The sequence below is a fragment of the Podarcis pityusensis genome, assembly GCF_964106645.2.
Source record: "Podarcis pityusensis genome assembly, chromosome: 1".
Taxonomy (NCBI): domain Eukaryota; kingdom Metazoa; phylum Chordata; class Lepidosauria; order Squamata; family Lacertidae; genus Podarcis; species Podarcis pityusensis.
In genome coordinates, this window is record NC_138028.1 from 77,594,204 (window position 1) to 77,613,366 (window position 19,163).

A 19,163-nucleotide genomic window follows, 5' to 3' on the forward strand; every position below is an offset into this window, starting at 1 on the left:
AGATTTTTTGTCAATTTCATTGACAAATCTGACTAGTCTCTCTTACAGCAAGCATAATGCATAGAGCCTGAATGCACACAAAACAAAACTCTGTTCAATTCCTTTACACAGCCTATGCATGTATTGCTTTCCCAGACATCTCACCTCTCCCAGACATCTCACTTCTCCAATTGCTGCTTTTCATGCCGTTTATTTCTACCTGCTCCTAGCTTGCATATACACGTATACACATATGGGGCGCACACGTCACTGACACCACCCAAAATCACAACTGGGATCAGAACAACCTTTAGACCTCCCCTTGTCCATTTATTTCAGCAGAGAGATTTGGATTGGGCCATTAGTCATATCCAGGTTTCTCTTGGCTCCAATGCAGCTTGTCATTGGTTTTGCGGGTCCTTCTTGTCCCTTCCCTGCCCACCTCCCTGAGGTTTTCAGTTCAATCCCTGGGATTCCCTGTCAGCTGCATGTCCTGCTGTGGCCCATCGGTGAGCGAGGGTGGGGGGAGAAGGCAGCAGCAAATCTTGGCGAGGGCAGTGACCACGAGAGGTGGTGGACTCTCCTTCCTTGGAGGTTTTTAAGCAAATGGTGCCCCCAGTGACAACCTCAACTGCCTGTTTTGTTGGAGTGGCCCTTTCATTTGGCACTCAAATGGTGTTGCATTGCACATTCCATATCCTCTTGCCCACTTCAACAATTGTGTGCAGGGGTGGGAGGTACCCCTTGGGACTGGTAAGGTGGGAGGCAGGGAAACCAGCAGGGGGCAGAGCCAGATCCAATAATACTGCTGAAGCAACTAATTCTAGTTTGTTCTTGTCCGCCTCCCTGCTGAGTTGTAACACTAAGAATGAAGAGGAGGAGGAAACTGACAGGCAGTGCCCTCCTCTGGACTGGAGCAGCTCCCTGGGGGAGCACTGAGGTTGGTAGGGACGGTGCCCCTTTTGCCCTAATAGATCAACCTCTGACAATTGTGAGTAAGCTGGAAGCCGCTTCCTTTTTTGCATCCTGGAATCATAGAATTGTAGAGTTAGGAAGGGACCCTGAGGATCATCTAGCGCAATCCCCTGCAATGCAGGAATATGCAGCTGCCCCATAGGGGGATTGAACCTGCAACCTTGCCACTATCAGCACCATGCTCTAATCAACTGAGCTATCCCAGCTGTGTATGCTACATACATGCACGAGCCCATCTTAATGTGTTGGTCCACTGCTAATGGCCTCGATGGCCCAGCTCTCCAAGAAGCAGACATTCCCTCCTGGGAGAGGAGCCACTGTCCTTTAGCCCTCTCTGCATGGAAGAATGGGCAGCTCTCATGCAGCTTGTCAGTTTCACTCACTTGTGGCAAGCCTGCATTTCCAAGCCAGGCTAATGTTTTATGGGAATCGATATGTCAGCCCTTATGAAAGAACAACACGGTGAGTGATAAGCAACTTGGGTTCATAAAGCACAGATCGTGCCAGACAGACTCCAATAGCCTCCTTTGACAAAATTGCAGATTTAGCTGACAAAGGGAATTTAATATAGCTAGATACAGAAAGGCTTTAGGCGGAGACCTACACAAAGCATCTTTTCTAATCAGAAAGCATCAGAGTTTTTCTTATCAAAGTGTTGCACAGATAAATATTAATACAACACATGAGGCAACTTGGTGTTTAGAAGCTCCAGATGCAAGGTTCAGGATTTTAAAAGTACAGCTGGTTGCGAAGGTCCTGGGAAAGGGTGGCAGCACTCCCAGGAAACAGCTGGAGGACAGGGATTTCCTACAGTTCACACAAGATCACAGCTGGAAGGTTATCTAGTCCCAACTGGGTATCCCCCAAATTTTTTGGACTACAGCTGCCATTAATTCAGTGGTTAATTGGAAACAAAGCTGTGGAAACAGTGTTGTAGTTTGTGCTTTGGAAGGTCTAATTATGCTGAGTATCCGTTGTTTTTGTGTTGGCTTTTAGCTGTCTTACAAAGGATATGTTTTAGATGGGTTAAAACTATATTTTATTGGTTATGCGTGTTTTATAAGCTGCTTTCTTCCTTGAAAAGCAGGTTATGCATCTGTTAAAAGAAATAAATAATCCCCGATCACTGGCAATGATGTCTCGGGTGATGGGCAGAGCTTTTTTTCCAGCCGGGACTCAGTTCTGGCACCTCTCAGGTAGGCGCCATTGCCATTCTAAGAGAACAAGGGAGGCATTCATGGTGAGTTCCGGCACCTCTTTTTCTAGAAAAAATAGCACTGGTGATGGGAATTGTGGTCTAAAACATCAGGTTGGGTCTAATCCCAAAGACCCATCAGCCTGATAGATCACAAGCCAAGAGAATGAGTGCTCGCCTGACAAAGCCATACCCACCTAGTCTCACAATCCTTTACCTCCAATGAAGGCTGATAGTATATGTGAAGCATTCTAAGAGTCAGAGAGAATGGCAACTTTTTGAAAATATATGGAAAGGCACCATCCTCTTTGACTCGAGGCTGCCCACTCTAAACATGTGACAAATCACTGAAATATCTCCATTGAGAATATTGCTGAGAAGAGCTAGCTGACAGCCCGTCAACAAATCAATTATGCAGAACACCCATGCAGCCAGTTAGGAGCAGGAAGTGCCAGGTCAGTCTCAAGCTGGCTGCTCTCAAAAATCTTCATTAGTGGTTTTGGAGGTGAAAATACATTGCAATATTGATCATGCTCACGGATCAAACAAGGAGGGCTTGCGAAAACCGCAGATAAATGGAATCACTTAGTGACGGAGAGACCTCAGCCAAATGGATGAGTTTAAATGGGATGAGATTTAATTTAGATACAGTAAATGTAAAATACTCTATAATAGCACCCAGCATGGGGATGCATAATAGAAAAGTATTACCTTTCTCTTTAGGCAGCCCAGAAAAAGGATTGGTTGGGGCGGCAAGACAACATACTGATAGCTGCAAAGGACAAGGCCCAATGTGACAGAGCTCCCAAGTGCGATGAACAGAAAGGGATTTGTAAGGAAGGAGAGCTGTCGGATAACATATCTGATTATCTCCTTGATACACAATAAGAGGGCATACATCCTTGGAAGACACCCTTCTAGTCTAAAAGGTTTGGACATGCGTGTCTCTTGAAAAATAATTAATATCAGGAAGAGGTCCTAGGAATGAAAAGCTGCCCCAGAAAATCTAGATATAAAGGTGTATAGCATTAGTGAGCACATAATAAAAGCATGCAGATTTGATATATCACGGGTGTATGGTGAGCATTTCTCTGGCTTACATTCATCCTTTATGGCCTTCTGAGTCATTATATGTTCTTTTCTTGGGATAAGCTTTGTGCCTGAATATAACGAGTATAGGTTTTGCTACACCACGTAGAACAAACCAAACGTATGGATCTTAGTGCAGATGGAGCATTTTGAGGACTGGTATACAGACCAATCAAAATATAGGACAAGTCAAAATGTGAATGAGCCCATTGCCCCATGATGCATTTCGTCCTGTTCCGAGACCAAGTCCATGGAACAGTCTTCCAGCAGTGATTCCTCTGAATGTATCCTCCTTGGCTTTGGGGAAGGGTGCCTGTTTTCAGCAGCAGAGAGAGTCATGCCTTGCTCGTGAGTGAATGGGTGCTGGGTGAAATATACAGTGCCTCTATGTCCTCTGTGAGTTTTGTAGCTGATATATTTGTGTGTTGTTTTAGCTATGTGATTGTTGTGAGCTGCCTCATGCAGGCTGGAGAGAAGTGGGAGGCAAGCCTATTAAAAGAAAGCAGCCAAATAGCCATTGCGAAGTGGATACTTGGCAGCACACCGGGTGCAGGAAATAAAATGTGAATTGTGAGCTGCAGGTTGTGATGTAGTAAAATCATCAGCAAGGCTCCCATTGTTTTGTTTTGCTTTGAATGGGAAGTGGGTAGCCCCATGACTGTGCTTGGAGGTAGGGAGGATCTCCTCGTTTCAAATATCCTTTTAAACAGGGCACCATGTCCGTAGGCAGAGGAGGAGGTGGCCTGCTTCCTTCATCTTCCTGCCAAGAGAGGGCTGGGAAGGACTTGTTTTTGGAGGCCAAGGGGAGAATGCTCTTCCACTGGGCCCACTTGGCAGAATGGCAGTGGCAGGTTGCAGTGGGTGGAGGTGGAAGACTGCTTAAATTGGAGAGATCATTATCTTGGCTGGGCAGGAATCTTTTATTGCGCGGAATCTGCTCCTCGCTGCTCACAAGTGCCCTGAAAAATCTCTTTGTCTGCAATAGGAGTGATTAGAAGGTAAAAACACACACACGAGAGAGAGGGGGGGTGGAGAGCGCTGCCAACCCTAATGGGCTCCGTGTGCGAGAGAGAATAGGAACCCGCCACAATGCTAAGGGGAATGTGCTTCCCTTCTAGCAAATGAAGGCAATCTTCAAATTCCCTGCTAGTTAAACGGCCCTCTGAGACAGAGTGATTCACCAAATCTATGTGCCGGAGACATGCTATACTTGCTGCTTGCATGATTTCAGTTATTTAGTGAAGAAAATAACCTTCCCACCCACCCCAAAATTGACCTTTCATTTGGACTGTGTGGGTGTTTTATCTTTCCTGCCCATTCCTCCCCCCGCCGCCATAAGTCATAAGATACCACCAGCATTTTCTTGGCTGCTCTTGATGACATGGCTTTAAAGAGCGGTTAGGCTTCTCTAAATACTCAGCAGCTTGGCCAGATTCCAAGGAGGAAATGAATTGAACCAAACATGCGACCCTTTCTCGCCCTGCTGACTGAGGGGAAGGGGGGGGGGTTGCAGGAGTGCAGCTGACAGCCCCACACAGCCCCAGCGACTGCCGAGGAAAGCTGCCAGGACCACTCCCTGCCAGGGCTCCTGCCTAAACAAACTGGATGGACTGCTAGACTCACCAAGGTTCCACACTCCCTCTCTGGGCCACACAATCATGGTATAAGCATCCTTCCGAGAGCTACTTGGGCATTGTGGCAAACAGTGCCATCCTGCATAGAATTATGCCCCTGCTGAGTTGTGTTTACTTCCAAGGGGTGCCCGGGGGCCATATCTGCTGTTGGCCAACCTCCCAAGGCTGCATATCAGTGGAGGATGTGGCCAAAACAAAAGTGGGCTTTGCCAAAGACCGAGCATGACCACACACCCGACAGGCTGGTATGAATATGCAAACCCTGCTCTTCCACTGAGCAGCGAAGTGGGGTGTCCTCCCATTGCAGCGCTGTGAATAAAGGTTCCTCTTCTCCCAGCCCAGCACTACCGTGGGGAGGAGAAATCAGTTCTTCAATCTCCAAAGAGCACAGACAGTGATTTTCCTCTCTATCACAGACCAGAAGGGAGAGAAATACCCCTTCATAAATTTGCTTGCCAGTAAGCTGCTCCTGCTCAGTCCTGGTATCTCCACTACACTATGGGGGAACTGAAGCACTAGAAACAAAAATATACAACTGAATAGCTCCAGCACAGGACTACTACAACTTGCCAGAGCTGTTAAGAAAGCCCAAACCCTAAGCACAGCTTCGGAGGGCCTGCCCACTGACTCTCCCTCAGTGCACCTCAGAGAAACAGGGCCTTTTCAGGAGTGGCACCACAGCTGTGAGGCTTCCTTTCTTAGGAGCTCCACCACATACCTTCTCAGTTTAAAATGGGCTTTGAAAACGCTTTTATTCCAAAAGGATGGATGACTTTATCGTCTCCGAGATGCATAGCTCTCAGTATACTTAGTACAGTATTTTAAAAAGAAATATGGTTTATTATTGTGCAGTTATTTCGATTACTAAGATTCCATGTGGGAATGTTTTACCGAAAGGCAGGTTGTCAATCAAAGTAAATAAGTAAAATGTGAGTGTTGCCAAGGACTGAGCTTGCTGTCAAGTGGCCCCCCCCCCCCCTGCATATATTTAATATTTGCAGAGTCGTTTCAGCCACTGTTTCCCTGCTAGAACACTGTGAGGTTGCAAAATATTGTTAGCCTCATATTCTCAATGAAGTGTGGCTGGGGCCGAAGGATACTTTGTAGGTTGAGCATGTGCTTCCAGCTTGTGTTTTTGCACAGTGTAAAACGGAATATTTTTCTTGTCCTTGTGGAGAAGCTGCAAAGAAACTCCTTTCTTCCATCATTGCTGCATCACCAGATACCCCCTACAAGATTGCAGAGCTCTTTAGGATTCTGAAGGGTGAGGAACAGGATTAAGGGGAGTAAGCAAGCAAGGAGCCACCTATGCATAACTGCAAAGGAGCAAAAAAGGTTGGGGCATGTGAACGAAGTAACACCCTATAGGGGGCTTGCTCTCACTTTGTGCAGGGCTTCATCCCTCCCCTGCAGTCACCTGGTCCTCCAGCTTTGTGCTTGCCCCCTCCCCCTGGCATCCTCTCCTTTTGTGTCATTTATGCTGCACAGCAGCAGCAGCAGCAGCAGCAGTAGCAGTGTGAGAGAGAGTTGCTCTGCTTCCAGACTACCTAAGGACCTTGTGCAAACTAATATCATACCCGCCCCATCCAAGATCCTTTATGCATCCCAGGGGTCTTGGGAGGAGCCAGATCTTTCTCCTTGGTGGGAGGTCAGAGGCATAATAGACCTGTCCATGCCAGCCAGCATCTTGCTGCCTGGTATTATCCTTGCCTTTTCTCCTTTTGAAAACCACTTGCTGCATCTCCATGCTAAGAAGAGATGCACCTGTTGAATATCTACCTGTAGCACACCTTTGAAAAGAACAGTCTCCCCCCCCCCCGTGTGTGTGTGTCTGTGTGTGCACGCCTGCCATACTTGACTGGCACTGGACAGCCAGTGCTGTTAATATCAACAAAAACATTTGGCTCAACAGCCTGTTCCATTAATTACCACAAGTGGAAGAACATCAAGGTAATTAAACAGGGTTATGAAAGGGTAGTTATTGCTGATTAAAAGGGGAAAGTTGCTGAAAGTGTTTCAACAATCTGTTGGTGGAGGGAGAGAAGGGGATTCACCTTTGGTACTTACTCTTTTTAAATTGGTGACATATGGCCAGATGTGTTACGTTACCATATTGCCAGCAGTTATGCCACCACCTGAGCCTGTTTTATTGTCATCTGGCCGGGAAACAGGCCTTGATCATCCCTGGTGCTGGTCTCCTATTGGTCAGTGGGAAGCTATTTGTATAGTAGCCTACATTCCAGCTAGGCAGAGGTCATGTCCCCATCCTCCATCCAGGTAAGCAAAAAGCATCATCAGACTTCAAGGGCACCTTCCAGCCAGGCAAAAGCAGTTGAGAGAGAGGAGTGCAGAGCATTGCCAGGGAGGCTTTCTGGAAAGGTGGTGTTGCCTGGGGAGAGTCCCAAGAGGGGGGTGGTGGTGGGGAGGAACAGAGGTAGCTGCATCCGGCCAGAGATTTCCCATCCAATTTGAGATGATGAAAAGTGACCTGAGCCAAAGACGATGCAGACTTAATATGGTAACTTTCTCCTCTGCAGTTTTAACCCATATTTATAATTGCCAGTAGAGCTTGCCTCCTTGATATTTAATGGCAGCAAAGACAGGGTGAACCTCTGCATGGAGTTTTTAGTCATGGTTGACTTGGGTTCAAATTCTACATTCTCAGCTGGCAAGTGTCTTTGGGCAGGTTTTTGGGTTTGGTTTGCCTCATGTCTTCACCATGTGAAGGGAAAACAATTCCAACCCATCTCAAGAGGATGAAAACCCAGATTGGCAAGCACATCATGTGCCATTTTAGAGCAGTGTTCACACCTTTGTTATACCTATCGCACTCAAAGCCTAAGTTGTGACTTCAGTAAGCAGACAGATCCTGCTTTTACCAAATTGAGACAGTCACTGCTCTGGGTCAGGTAAACCAAGGGTGGGGAGCACGAGACACACACCCCATGTTGTTGAGCCATGGCTCTCATCTATCCCAAGCCACTGGCTTGGAATTGATGAGAGCTGGAGCCAATGAATGGCCATGGCTTCTCTATCCTTAGGGAGCTGGAAAAGTGTTACTGAACACATCAATGCCATGGGTGGAGCACTAGATTGAGACTTTCTCTGCTGACAATTCACTATTGAAGGAATGGGGTCCTTAAGAAAACATACTTTTTGATTCAGGATTAGCAATGTATCACACAGAGAGACACAGAGACATCTTGGCTGATAAGAACACCAGCCTAGTTTGCTTTCCACTGCAGGAGAGAGGGAGGCTCAACTTGTGCTGTGGTGGCAGTGGCTGATTCAGTAACCACAGCTGCAGGACACATGCAGATGCAGAGTTCACTGTAAGGACAAACAAAAGCAGCACTCCTTGCTCTTAGCCTGCAGCATGCTATGTTTGGCATTTAAATATACATACTTGTGTAATGTCAAGCACCACCTAGTGGTCAGATGCTGGAAAGGAATTAATGGCAAAATAAGAGGTTTTCCCCATTTCTAGAGATGCACACATGTGCACATAGGTTTACAACTAGTCTCTTCTCATGCCCACGTATTTGTGGGCTTGGAGAAAACCACACATTAGTTTGCGGGTGGTGTGTTTTTTTTTTAAAACTCTATTAAAGCTATAATTCTATAAACAATTTAAAGCTATAAATTTAAAGTTAGAAAAATATTATACAGTGCTCCCGTCTAAACATTTTGACATGAAATTGAAATGCTTCACTTTTACTAGTTGAAGGAAAAACTGTCTTGAATGAAGGTCCATCAAAAACAAGCAACATACTAGCAGTGCAATCCTGTGTTTAATCAGAATCAAGCCCCTCTAAGCTCAATTGGAGGGACACCCCTGGAAGTGTGAATCAAATTGCAACATAAAGCATGCATAATTGCCACGTGAATAGTATTGCAATCCTGGAAATCTCAAACTGCCCCTAAGAATCGGGTAAAACAGATGCTAGACTTGGGGAGCTAAAAGGTTGGGGAGGGGAGAGGAAATACCATGTAGATGTGGGACTTGAGGTTCCCAGGAATGGAACTGGCTAGAATTTCAGCAGGAGTTGCTTGCATGACAAGCTACACTTGCTGAAATCCCCTCTTCTATCCCAACAGTGAAAGGGGCAGGAGATCCCTCTCCTTTTTTGCACATCAAGCTACCATGGCATAGGGGCATTTTCATCCAATGAATGTTGGAAGGAATGCTTTTATCACAAGCACATTTCCTCTCCTATATGGCAGAGAGAGTGGTTTATTCGCCTAGAAAACAAAGCCAGCTCACCTAGCCGTATTTTTCAAAAGGTCTAATTGATTAAGCCGTTCCTGCAGTTAAATTATGCTGCTCCTTGCTACCAGTGGCTGCTAAAACAGTCTCTCTTATCAGAAAAGACATCAGAAGCAGCTGTGGGCTCAGCAGACCAATCTGAACCCATCTGAACTTAAAGCAGAGACAGTTCAACCAAAGGCTGGATATTTTAGTTTCATTAATACTCTGCAGAAACATCACATCACATCACATCCTGGGGTGGAGTTAGGACTCTATCCGCCAAGCACATGAAAGCAAGAGTTCTCTCCCAGATCTGTAGTAAAGCTTTCTCTCTTGAAGTATCACACTATTGACAAACCAAACCCAGCCAGCTCATTGGCCACACGGACACCAGAAGTCTGTACAGGAACAAAGAAAGTAACATGCATGACCAAGTCTAACCTTTTTCTGCTTAAAAAGGAAAATGATTTAGTACCTGGATGAGATAACTCTTCACACTGCTTGGCTGGCACTGTTAACTTCTTTCTCCCAGCTTGTTGGGGCAGAGCATTCACTGCAGCTGAACCATATTAGTGGCAAATAGAACTAGTTGGTGCTTCCTTCCAGGTGCTTTTTAGAGAATTAACATGCAGGTTTGCTTCCTTCCAGGCTGCATGCATACCACACATTTGAAGCACATGGTTTCCCCAGTGAATACTGGGAATTGTAGTTGCCCTCTCACAGGGCTACAATTCCCAGTACTCTTAAAAAAAAAAATACAGTGCCCAGGATCGGGGGTCGGGGGGTCATATGCTTTACACATGCATTGAATGGTATGCTACAGTGCAGAAACTATAGATGTATGAATGACTGTAATTCCAGTTTCAAAAATAGTGAACCAACCCAGAGATAGACATGGGACTCACTCATTAGGTTGAGTTTCTGGTGTGCTTCAGATGCACAATAGTCTGGGTTGCACAAGAGCCTGCTTCTATTACATCAAGGGTGAGGTTTGCGGGGAGGGATCATCAACCTAAGGGGACCATTGGGCACATTTGGAATTTTGAGAGTCACAAAATGGCTGCCAAGGGGCCCAGAAGAACACAAAATGAGTGCCACATTTAAAACAACAAAAAGAGAGACAGGACCACAAAAGTGTGGAGTAGGTATGTGTCCCCAACAATCTGCATCAGTCACCACTGCTCTTTCTTCAGAACCGATGGGAAGGGTGGGTGTCTAATCCTGGCATCCAACAAACATGCTCATCTTTCAAGTGGCAGCATGTTCAATGCAGGCGACGCCAAGTCGGAAATAGGAACTGAGCAGGAAGACCAAACTGCCTCCAGAACTTTGTGGATTTTTCAGGAGATATTGACTGAGACATCGTAGGAGGTACTGTCAGGCGCATCATGTGATGCACAAATATTTGAAATATAGTAGTTGACAATCTCCCAAACCCCCATCTCTGTTACCGATGAGGTGTTTGGCTACTCCGCAAACCCACGTTATCACTTCGGCCTCACACAGGACAAAATACAGACAATATTAGCTTTATTGGCCAGCAACATAAACTGTATTTGAAGCATGGTTATTATATGAGGAAAAACCAAAGAGCAAGCACAGGTTGCTGACTGGCAACCCCTGGCCCTCTCTTACCATGGCACAATATAGTTTCCCAGTGGAGGGAGGTGGAGAGAAAGCTAGCCATCCACACAAATGCACTTCAGTAGTCAAATACTGTTTCAAGCAACTGCAATCAGGACCTTCTGTTTTCTTGCAGGTTGGGGAGTGGGGAGAGAAACATCAGGTAGGTATAAAGAAATAATTTAGCAATTTAATTTGTAATAATTTAGATACTCACCCACCTTTACAGTGAGAATGGCGCAAAACCTTTCTCCTGCAAGGACGTTTACCATGTGTGATCATGCTTTACATCTCCCCAGCTGCCTCCTGAACTGTTCCTGAACCTCCTGAGCAAAGCAGCCAAGAGGACACTCCATTTTTCACTGCACCCATGAGAGGCAATTATATGACATGGACTTTCTTGGGTGGTGTGTTTATATTAAGTGCTTGCCTATCAGAGCCCACAAAGGGCTGGAGATGGAATTACCTTTAGTCTCTACTTTAGTTGGAGAAAGTCACATCTAGTCAGCTAAGGAAAATCCTGGAGTGTAAGACTAGGTTCCCAGTTTGGGCAAAACCTGTATACGCTGGCCTTTGGTGGTGATGGTGGGGGCTTAGATCAACTTTCCACAGCCTGGTGCCCTCCAATGTTGTTAGGACTCCCAACTGCTATCGACCACAGTAAGGTATGATGGAAGCTGGGAGTCTGGCAATGTCAGGAAGGCACCAGAGACTGGGGAAAAGCTTCCTTAGGCCATGTGATTGCTCTTGCCCCCAACCAGGTGTGTGAAAGGGGACAGGGAAGAATGGGAGGGGCAATGCAAGAGCTTCAACGGAACCTACAGAATGCCAATACACAAGCAGCCACACTGTTTACTCGGGAGACTTTCAGTGGGATAGGAGAGGGATGGGGATCCATATATTGGACTTCAACGACCATCAGCCACCAGCTACTATTACCAATGGCCAGGAATGATGGGAGCTGTAGTCCAACATCTGGAGGGCCCACCTGGTTCCCCATCAGTTACAGGAAGTATATTCTTCAGCATGCTGCTGTTGCTACAATGGACCTACAAAGGTGTGGGAAGATCTGTTAAATGGATGAGCTACCTTACTGAAATCAAAATGTGAGGCAGTCGTGAAACAGGTCAATGTAAGAATTGGGAAGGAATACTTGGACACGGGCTATACAAACAGGATATGGACACCTACTCTATCAAGGATGCTTTTTCTGTTTCTAAAACATATTCTGTGAAAACCTTTAGAGGGGTGAATTCTTGGGAAAACTAGCAAACCCGCTGTTGGAAGCCATTCCTAGAATAGCCTCCTGTACAGCAGAAGAGGCAACTGCTGTGGATACAAAAGATACCGGCCACTTTCTCTCCTTGCACCCAATAGTTCAATTTGCAATTTTATGCCTTACTGCCAATTGAAATCATTTTGGTATGAAGCATACTCAGTAAATTAATGAGAGAGGGGAATAGGAGAGCTGAATTCTGGGTTTTCATGCCAGCCAGAGACTACCTGGCTGGCTAATCAGACTTTGAAGATCAACACAAAAGCAAGTAGAAGTATGTTCTCCGCAGTTAAACGATGTGTCATTCTGGGAGAGGATGCTCATTCCTATGAAAACGGGAGCTGCATGATTCCAGAGTCGGGTTATCTTGACAGCACAGTTGAGGCAGGAAGCCATTTCAACAGAAAGCTTATTGTTTGTGTGTCTGTTGGAAAAAGTAGGCCAAGGCTTCTAATTAAGAGAACAAAAGAACGTCCTCCAACACCTGGCCTGAAAGGCACAAGACTCGTCTCCAGGGGGGGCCTCCTGTTGGGGCAGAGGGAAGGCCCTGAGGATGAAGCAGCCGGCTTTGTGGGTAACCTAGTCCATCCATCTCTCAGGCACAACCTCAAGGAGATCGGGAGAAGAGATTACCCAGCAGAAGGAGGCACTGCCTTGGATGGGAAAGAGCCGTCGCATCAGAACTTCCACTGGTCCAGAAAGGCACTTCTTCTGGGTGCAGGAAGAGAGGATTTAAAACTCCCAACCTGTGAATGCCTTATGCATCCTTGTGGGCTAGTTGTCAGCTGATCGGAGAGTCAATGTCTTGGTTAAAAGAGAGCTAAAATGGAAACAGGAAAGGTGCCAGGGCCCCTGCAGCGTTGATGATCTCTCTTTCAGATTGAATGCTTGGGCCTGGGCTTGGAAACATTTCTGGCAGATAAGAATTCTACAACTCCATGACTCTGGACCACAAAGAAAAGACTGGGTGAGCCCTGGGCCTCCACGACTGCCATAAGGAGGACAACTGATCTCTCTCTCTCTGGCAGAGGCACTGGGTGATCCAAGAATAAGTTTCCTTAAGCAGCAGAAGTCCTTGCGAGGTTGATTTTTTCTGTGCTGCCGCCTAAAAGGATAGGGTGATGGGATGGAACGTGGTGTAGTCAAGCAGGTGGGGTGGTCTTCCAAGCTTCCCTAGTAAGGCTCAGATTTCAAATTCCTGTACAAACAGCAAGTGAAGAGCATCCCAAATATCTAGAAGGCAAAAAAACAACAATACAAAACATGGGTAAGCAACAGGAGAAGCAATGCATCAAGCCATGTATCTCAGCACCTCTTCATTCTTCTCACATGGAAGAGAATGTTGGTCCCTTGCAATCATACAGAGTTTTGCAGTCAGAAGGGACCGATCTTCCAATATGGGCACAGAGAAAATATGACCTGAAACCTCAGCAGGTGAACCCTGAAGCCTGGGCAAGCTCAGTGGTCTGTAGCTCGGGGACAGCATCTCGCTTTCACACAGAAGGTCCCAGGCTCAGCCTCCAACATTTCCAGGTGTAGCTGACCCCTGTCAAAAACCCTGGAAAGCCACTGCCTCTCAGTTACCGCTCAATGAACCAAAAGTATGACTTCGTACAAGGTAATTTCCTATGCTCCAGCAGGGCAGCTCAGCTGTAATAGAGATGTGATGCTGCAAGCAAGGGCATTCCTTTGGACAGCTGGTAATAGCTGTTTTCTGTAAGAAGTAAAAGGAAAATCTCGCCCAAGTGAGAAAGAGCCAGTCCTGAGTGAACTGCACTTTACAATGACAGCTGCAAAGGCATGAGAGGGGGAAATGCACTGGTTCAGCATTAAGATTACATTAAGATCACTGCACATTTCACCTTTGGCCATTAAAAAAAAAAAAGGGAAAAGGAAACATTCTCATAATTATTTGAAATGGGAAGCGAAGAGAGAAATCGAGCAATGGATAGTTACTATGTGGTTGTCAAAACTCCCAAGATATCAGAGTCACTGTGGGTTATTCTGGTAGTGTTCTGAATTTTAAGAAAAAGAAGTTATTTTAAAACAGGGGTCAGCAAACTTACCGCGCCTCGGGCCGGTGTCTCCAGCGCTGATTGTGTGGCGGGCCAGAGGCCGGGAGAGCATGTGCCCATACGCGTGTGCACACACCATTTCCGGTGCACTTCTGGGTCGGAGAAGCACCAGAATTAGCTTGTGCGCATGTGCACAGGCCTCCTCTGACCCAGATGTGCACTGGAAATAACACTTGCGCATGCACACAAGCTATTTCCGGTGCTCCTCTGACCTGGAAGTGGGCAGCTGTGCAGCACAGTGCTGGTAAGAGCAGGCGGTGGCAGCGTGGGTCACCACGGGCCAGATAAACGAGTCCCTCGGGCCTTATCTGACCCGCGGACCTTAGTTTGGGGACCCCTGTTTTAAAAGCATCCCCTTCTAATTACACTGTTCAGTCTGAGCAGCTGTTGGGACAAATTACCACTAGAGGCTGCCTTCTCACTGCTTTACAGAAAGATTCTGTTTTTCACAACCTTCCCTTCAGTAAATAGTATGTTGGGGTTTTTTTTTACTGAGTCATTTGTATCCAGAGTTGGCAACCTCAAACCTTTAGAAGCACCTCCATCCCTTACTCCATAAACTGTAGGATTTTTTTTAAGCACACAGGTTATTAGGGATTTACGTGTATATGTTTTTGGAAAATTGCCACTTTAAAATGATTGTGGGGGAGACATTCTCTCAATTTCACAGTGAAATCAGATAACTCACATCTGAGAAAACACCACCAAAGCTGGCTTCTACTGTAGCTTCTTAGCAGGGAACCCAGGGGGTGGGGAGGGCCACATTCCATTCAGGGCAACTTTCTGAGGGCCACTTGTCAGGGTCAAAGGTTAATGTCTGGCACGTAAACAGTCCTTTGTGTGGTTGCTTGTATTGAGTGGGAATTGTCTCCAGTTAGGGAAGCAATTTGAACGCTGAAAGCAAGCCAACTTTTGAGGCCATGAATGAACCACAAATGGCAAGACAGGTAAGTGCAGGTATGCAGGCTGGCAGGCAACTTTTTGTAGGTGTGGGCTAGTAACTTTTGAGAACTCATTAGCAATGCTAGTTAATATACTGTGCTCAGCGGACACACTGGCTTCAGAAATTCATGATTGCCACAAATCATGGAGATATAGAAAATTGCAAAAGAAATAGGCATGGGTGAGAATATTCACACACACACACACACACACACACACACACACAGTGCAATGTGAGATGATACTTGAGCTGAAAGTGAGTGAGTGAGAGAGAGAGAGAGAGAGAGAAAGAGTCAGAAAAATAAGATCAGAGATGACAGCTACTTCTATGACCAGAAGATTGCTCAAGGCACAGAGATGGAATATAGAATCACTTCCTGCATTCAGCGCAAACCCAACGAAGCCTCCAGAATCCAGTGGTGCTTGACTGCTGCTTAATTCCAGCTGCTTTTACATGGTTACAATTTGCACACAGGATCCTCTGAATCCTGCAAAGCTATTATCTCTAATTTACAGACAATAGCAAAGAGAAATTGACATCCTTTTTGCCCTAATGCAGTGTTGTTGGCAACCAGAGTGGGCAACAGGCCAATCTAAAGCTAACCACCGGAGCAATTGGCCAAGTGCTATGCCACACTCCTGCCTAGCCCCTGCTGGGGAAGTATGCACCTTTCATGATATTCCTGAAACCTTTCTCTTTCTCTTCTGTGGTTGATTACCCATATGTTTTCTGCAGCGCTGTTTGTTTGTTTGTTTGTCTGTCTGTCCTATAGCAGCTTTCGGATCAGTGGTGAGCTGGATGACAGGTATCCATGGGTCAGACTTTGCTTACAGGTCCCCAGTCGCCAATTACTCTCATAACAGTAAACCTGAGACAGGAACTGTAGCATGGTGGTCTCCCAAGCTCTAACCTTGGACACTCCAATCTTGCATATTACTAGCCCATACCTGTACAAAAGCAATGCCAATCCCCACTGCTCCAATGATTTTCAGGTGTTCCTGGATGAAGTTTTCCAGTTTAGTGATGCAGCCACCCTAGAGAGAGAGAGAGAGAGAGAGAGAGAGAGAGTAAATTGTTGACATGATTTCAAGTTTAATTTGTGTCTTCTTGTGCTGTTTCAAGATTCGCCTGGGAACAAAAGTTTTCACACAGCAAATAAATGCAAGAAAATTAAAAAAATGGGCTGGGGCATATGAACAAATGCTCTTCCTTGCAAGGATTTCTTGCCCTAATGCTTCACTTTAACCATGTTACACATGTGGCCTGAATAGAGGGCTCCTATAAAGTCGAATCAGTAGTAGTAGCTTGAATCAGTGGAGCACCAGTAGCCAACCTCTAACATAAACAGGCACTAAAAAAAAAAGATGAAGTAGAACACAGCGTTAGGGAAGCTCAATGCCTGCCTCCATCTTTAAAAGATTGCCTTTGGCCTCCTGGTGGCCTGTTTATCTGCCTTGCCAAGTCATTGCAGACAAGAGAAATAACAGGATTAGCTGAAGTGTGAGGCAAGCTTTATTTTTTAAGTTGTTTGATCATTCCACAAATGTATTCCCACTGGGTAGTGGCCTAAGGAAGAAAGCACATGAGTACATGGCTCATGGTTTCAAAGCTCAAGCAGTAAAGGCAGAGCTGAGGAGACTCAAATTTAAATCCCCCATGAGCTGTGAAGCTCATGGGATGGCTTTCAGTCAGTCACCATCCCGCAGCCTTGCCTACCTCATGGGATAGCTCTGGTGAGGATAAAAATGGAAAGGAATATCTACAGAACACACTTATAACTACTTTGTACCAATTTAACTTCTATGTCTTCCCCCAAAGAGGTCTAGTTTGGGGAAGATGCTTAAAATCCTTTGTTAAAGGATCTCCTGTCCCTTCCCATACAAATATATTTCTCAGGATTCCCTAAGGAGAGGGGACGACTGTTTTGAAATGTGTTTAAACTGGTTATGCAGATGCTCCCCAAGTCGTTCGTTCCACATTTCCTTTCGGCAGCCTGTCACAGGCAGGTCAATCTCAAAAGGCAGACTGGAGGCAAATGTTGCAGAATGTAAATACTTCACTATTCTTTCCAACTCTTTGGAAATATTATTTAATACATTTCTTTATAGCCACGTAAATGGCACTTCTGTGTGATTTACATGAGAGGACAGTTCCCTGCCCCAACAGGCCTACAATGTAGAAACAAGACAATGTGAGACAAGAGATGAATGAGGAGGAAATGGAGGCCAGGGCAAGCTGGGGAAGGAAATACAAAATGGTGGAATCTCCTTTCAAACGAGTGTCTTTTCTCACCAAAAGTATGTCCTATTGCACTTTGGAAAAGAAGCTAGGGGGTGGGCAGCAGGAATCACCAGGGCCCAGCAGTCAGCAATCCTGCCCTGAGGCACAGGCCTAGTCTGTCTCTGCCTGACTAAAACAAGCTTAGTTGCAGAAGTTATTCATGCTCCTCATATCATTTAATCCCCCTCTGAATCCTGTTGAAAAATGATTGCTTCATTGCCATCACTCTTTGGCAGAACACTCTGTAGACTGAAACATCAACTGACAGTTGGGAAATTGGAATTCCGTGGTTAAAAAAAAACTTCCCAAGTATTTTTGAGTTTAAGGGGACAAACTTTTTTTTAAAAAAATACAGTTTAGGTTGCCAAGTCTGAATCTTTGTCCCTTTTCACTGAAAATGGTAAAAACAACAACCCAAGAACGCCACAAGATGGTGGCAAAGTGTCTCTGCCTCACCTGCCCATGTGTTGGAACAGAACTGCTGAGGAAAATAAATATCTATTTGCGACTAGTTCTGTGACTACTCTAGAAGAAAATCTTCAGGCAATGTAGCAGAACATACTGAAAGGCTGAATCTGCTGTGGTGCCTTGCATGCAACTTGTTGATTAAAGTAGTCTCAGAGCCATCTGGCATCCACTTAACTTTCAGATAAGAGGGAGGCGGCTCAGGTCTGATTTCTTACCTCTTTGTAGATATTCGAAGGATGGTCTCTTTGGCCACATTTATCTGTCACTGTCTTGCAGCAACTGTCTGGGAACTTCCGGTTTAACGCATCAGGAGATTTGATCCATTCGCTGTCACTCCAGTCTGAAGCGTTATGGCTGCCACAGCACTTAAACTGAACACACACAAACATAAAAGCAGGGCGTATTGCCAAAAGATGTTGCAACACTCAAGTTGTCTATGGTATCATGTCTGTGAATGCCTGTACCTCTGGCCTGCACAACTGCAGGAGCATACAGCCCACCAGTCATACAACAGAAGAGCTATTGAGCTTTTGCAGAGCTAGAGGGCTGTGCACATTTCTTCCCAAGAGCAACACCAAGCTGGGTTCAGCTGGCATTTCTGTAAGGGAGTCTAACCATGACTGCTGACTGGTTTCTTTTAAAGAAAGTGTTCCTTAAATATAAAGCCACCCTTGAACAAAGATATACATGGTGATGTCACTGCTACTAACTATACATATATGGGATGTGTGTAAGCTGGCCTATAAACATCCTGCTGCTCCTTTGACAGTCAATGAAGAGGCTACTCTGGTTGTTCTCGCTGTATCAAGCTACATTCTCTGTAAGCAGATCAAATATTCGGCATGGTGTAGAAGAGTCATAGCTAGAGTGAACTCATTCCTGGCAGGCATGCTGTACGCTCACATGCTTCCTATCCATTACAGTCCAAGCGAGTCTCCTCCCTTCCTTGCATTTTCCCGTCTTATGTCATGTCTGCAGAGAAACACCCTAGGCATGCAGCCAGAAGCTCTGCATGTGTAGGCCTGCCATACGCCCAGATTTTCCTAGACATTACTGGGATATCAAAGGAGGAAATTTCCAAAAGAAGGCACTTTGTCCTGGATCTTAGGCAAGTAAAAAAAAAAACAACCAACATTTTTGGTGGTGTCCTGGTTTTTACTTTTTGAAATATGGCTAACAGATTGAGGATGAATCCTGATAAGATACAAGTACTGTTCTTGAGGGGAAAGGCAGGTGTGGGGGACTCCTGGCTCTGAATGGGGTAACTGTGCCCCTGAAGGACCAAGTACGAAGCCTGGGAGTCATTTTGGACTCACAGCTGTCCATGGAGGCGCAGGTCAATTCTGTATCCAGGCCAGCTGTTTACCAGCTCCATCT

General features: G+C 45.7%; 1 protein-coding gene across 3 annotated transcripts in view; it reads right to left on the minus strand.

The window, feature by feature from the left end:
• Window positions 1–10,634: 10,634 nt before the first annotated feature.
• The window catches only part of CD151 (CD151 molecule (Raph blood group)), a 42,780-nt gene continuing 34,251 nt past the window's right edge, over window positions 10,635–19,163 (minus strand). For all 3 annotated transcript variants that reach the window (XM_081011692.1, XM_081011693.1, XM_081011694.1), the window contains exons 6-8: window positions 18,002–18,157; window positions 15,986–16,072; window positions 10,635–13,253 (exon numbers count right to left, since the gene is read on the minus strand). In XM_081011692.1, the coding sequence (XP_080867818.1) occupies window positions 13,194–13,253; window positions 15,986–16,072; window positions 18,002–18,157 (303 nt within the window). In that variant the 3' untranslated portion in view covers window positions 10,635–13,193. The remainder of the gene's footprint in view (window positions 13,254–15,985; window positions 16,073–18,001; window positions 18,158–19,163) is intronic.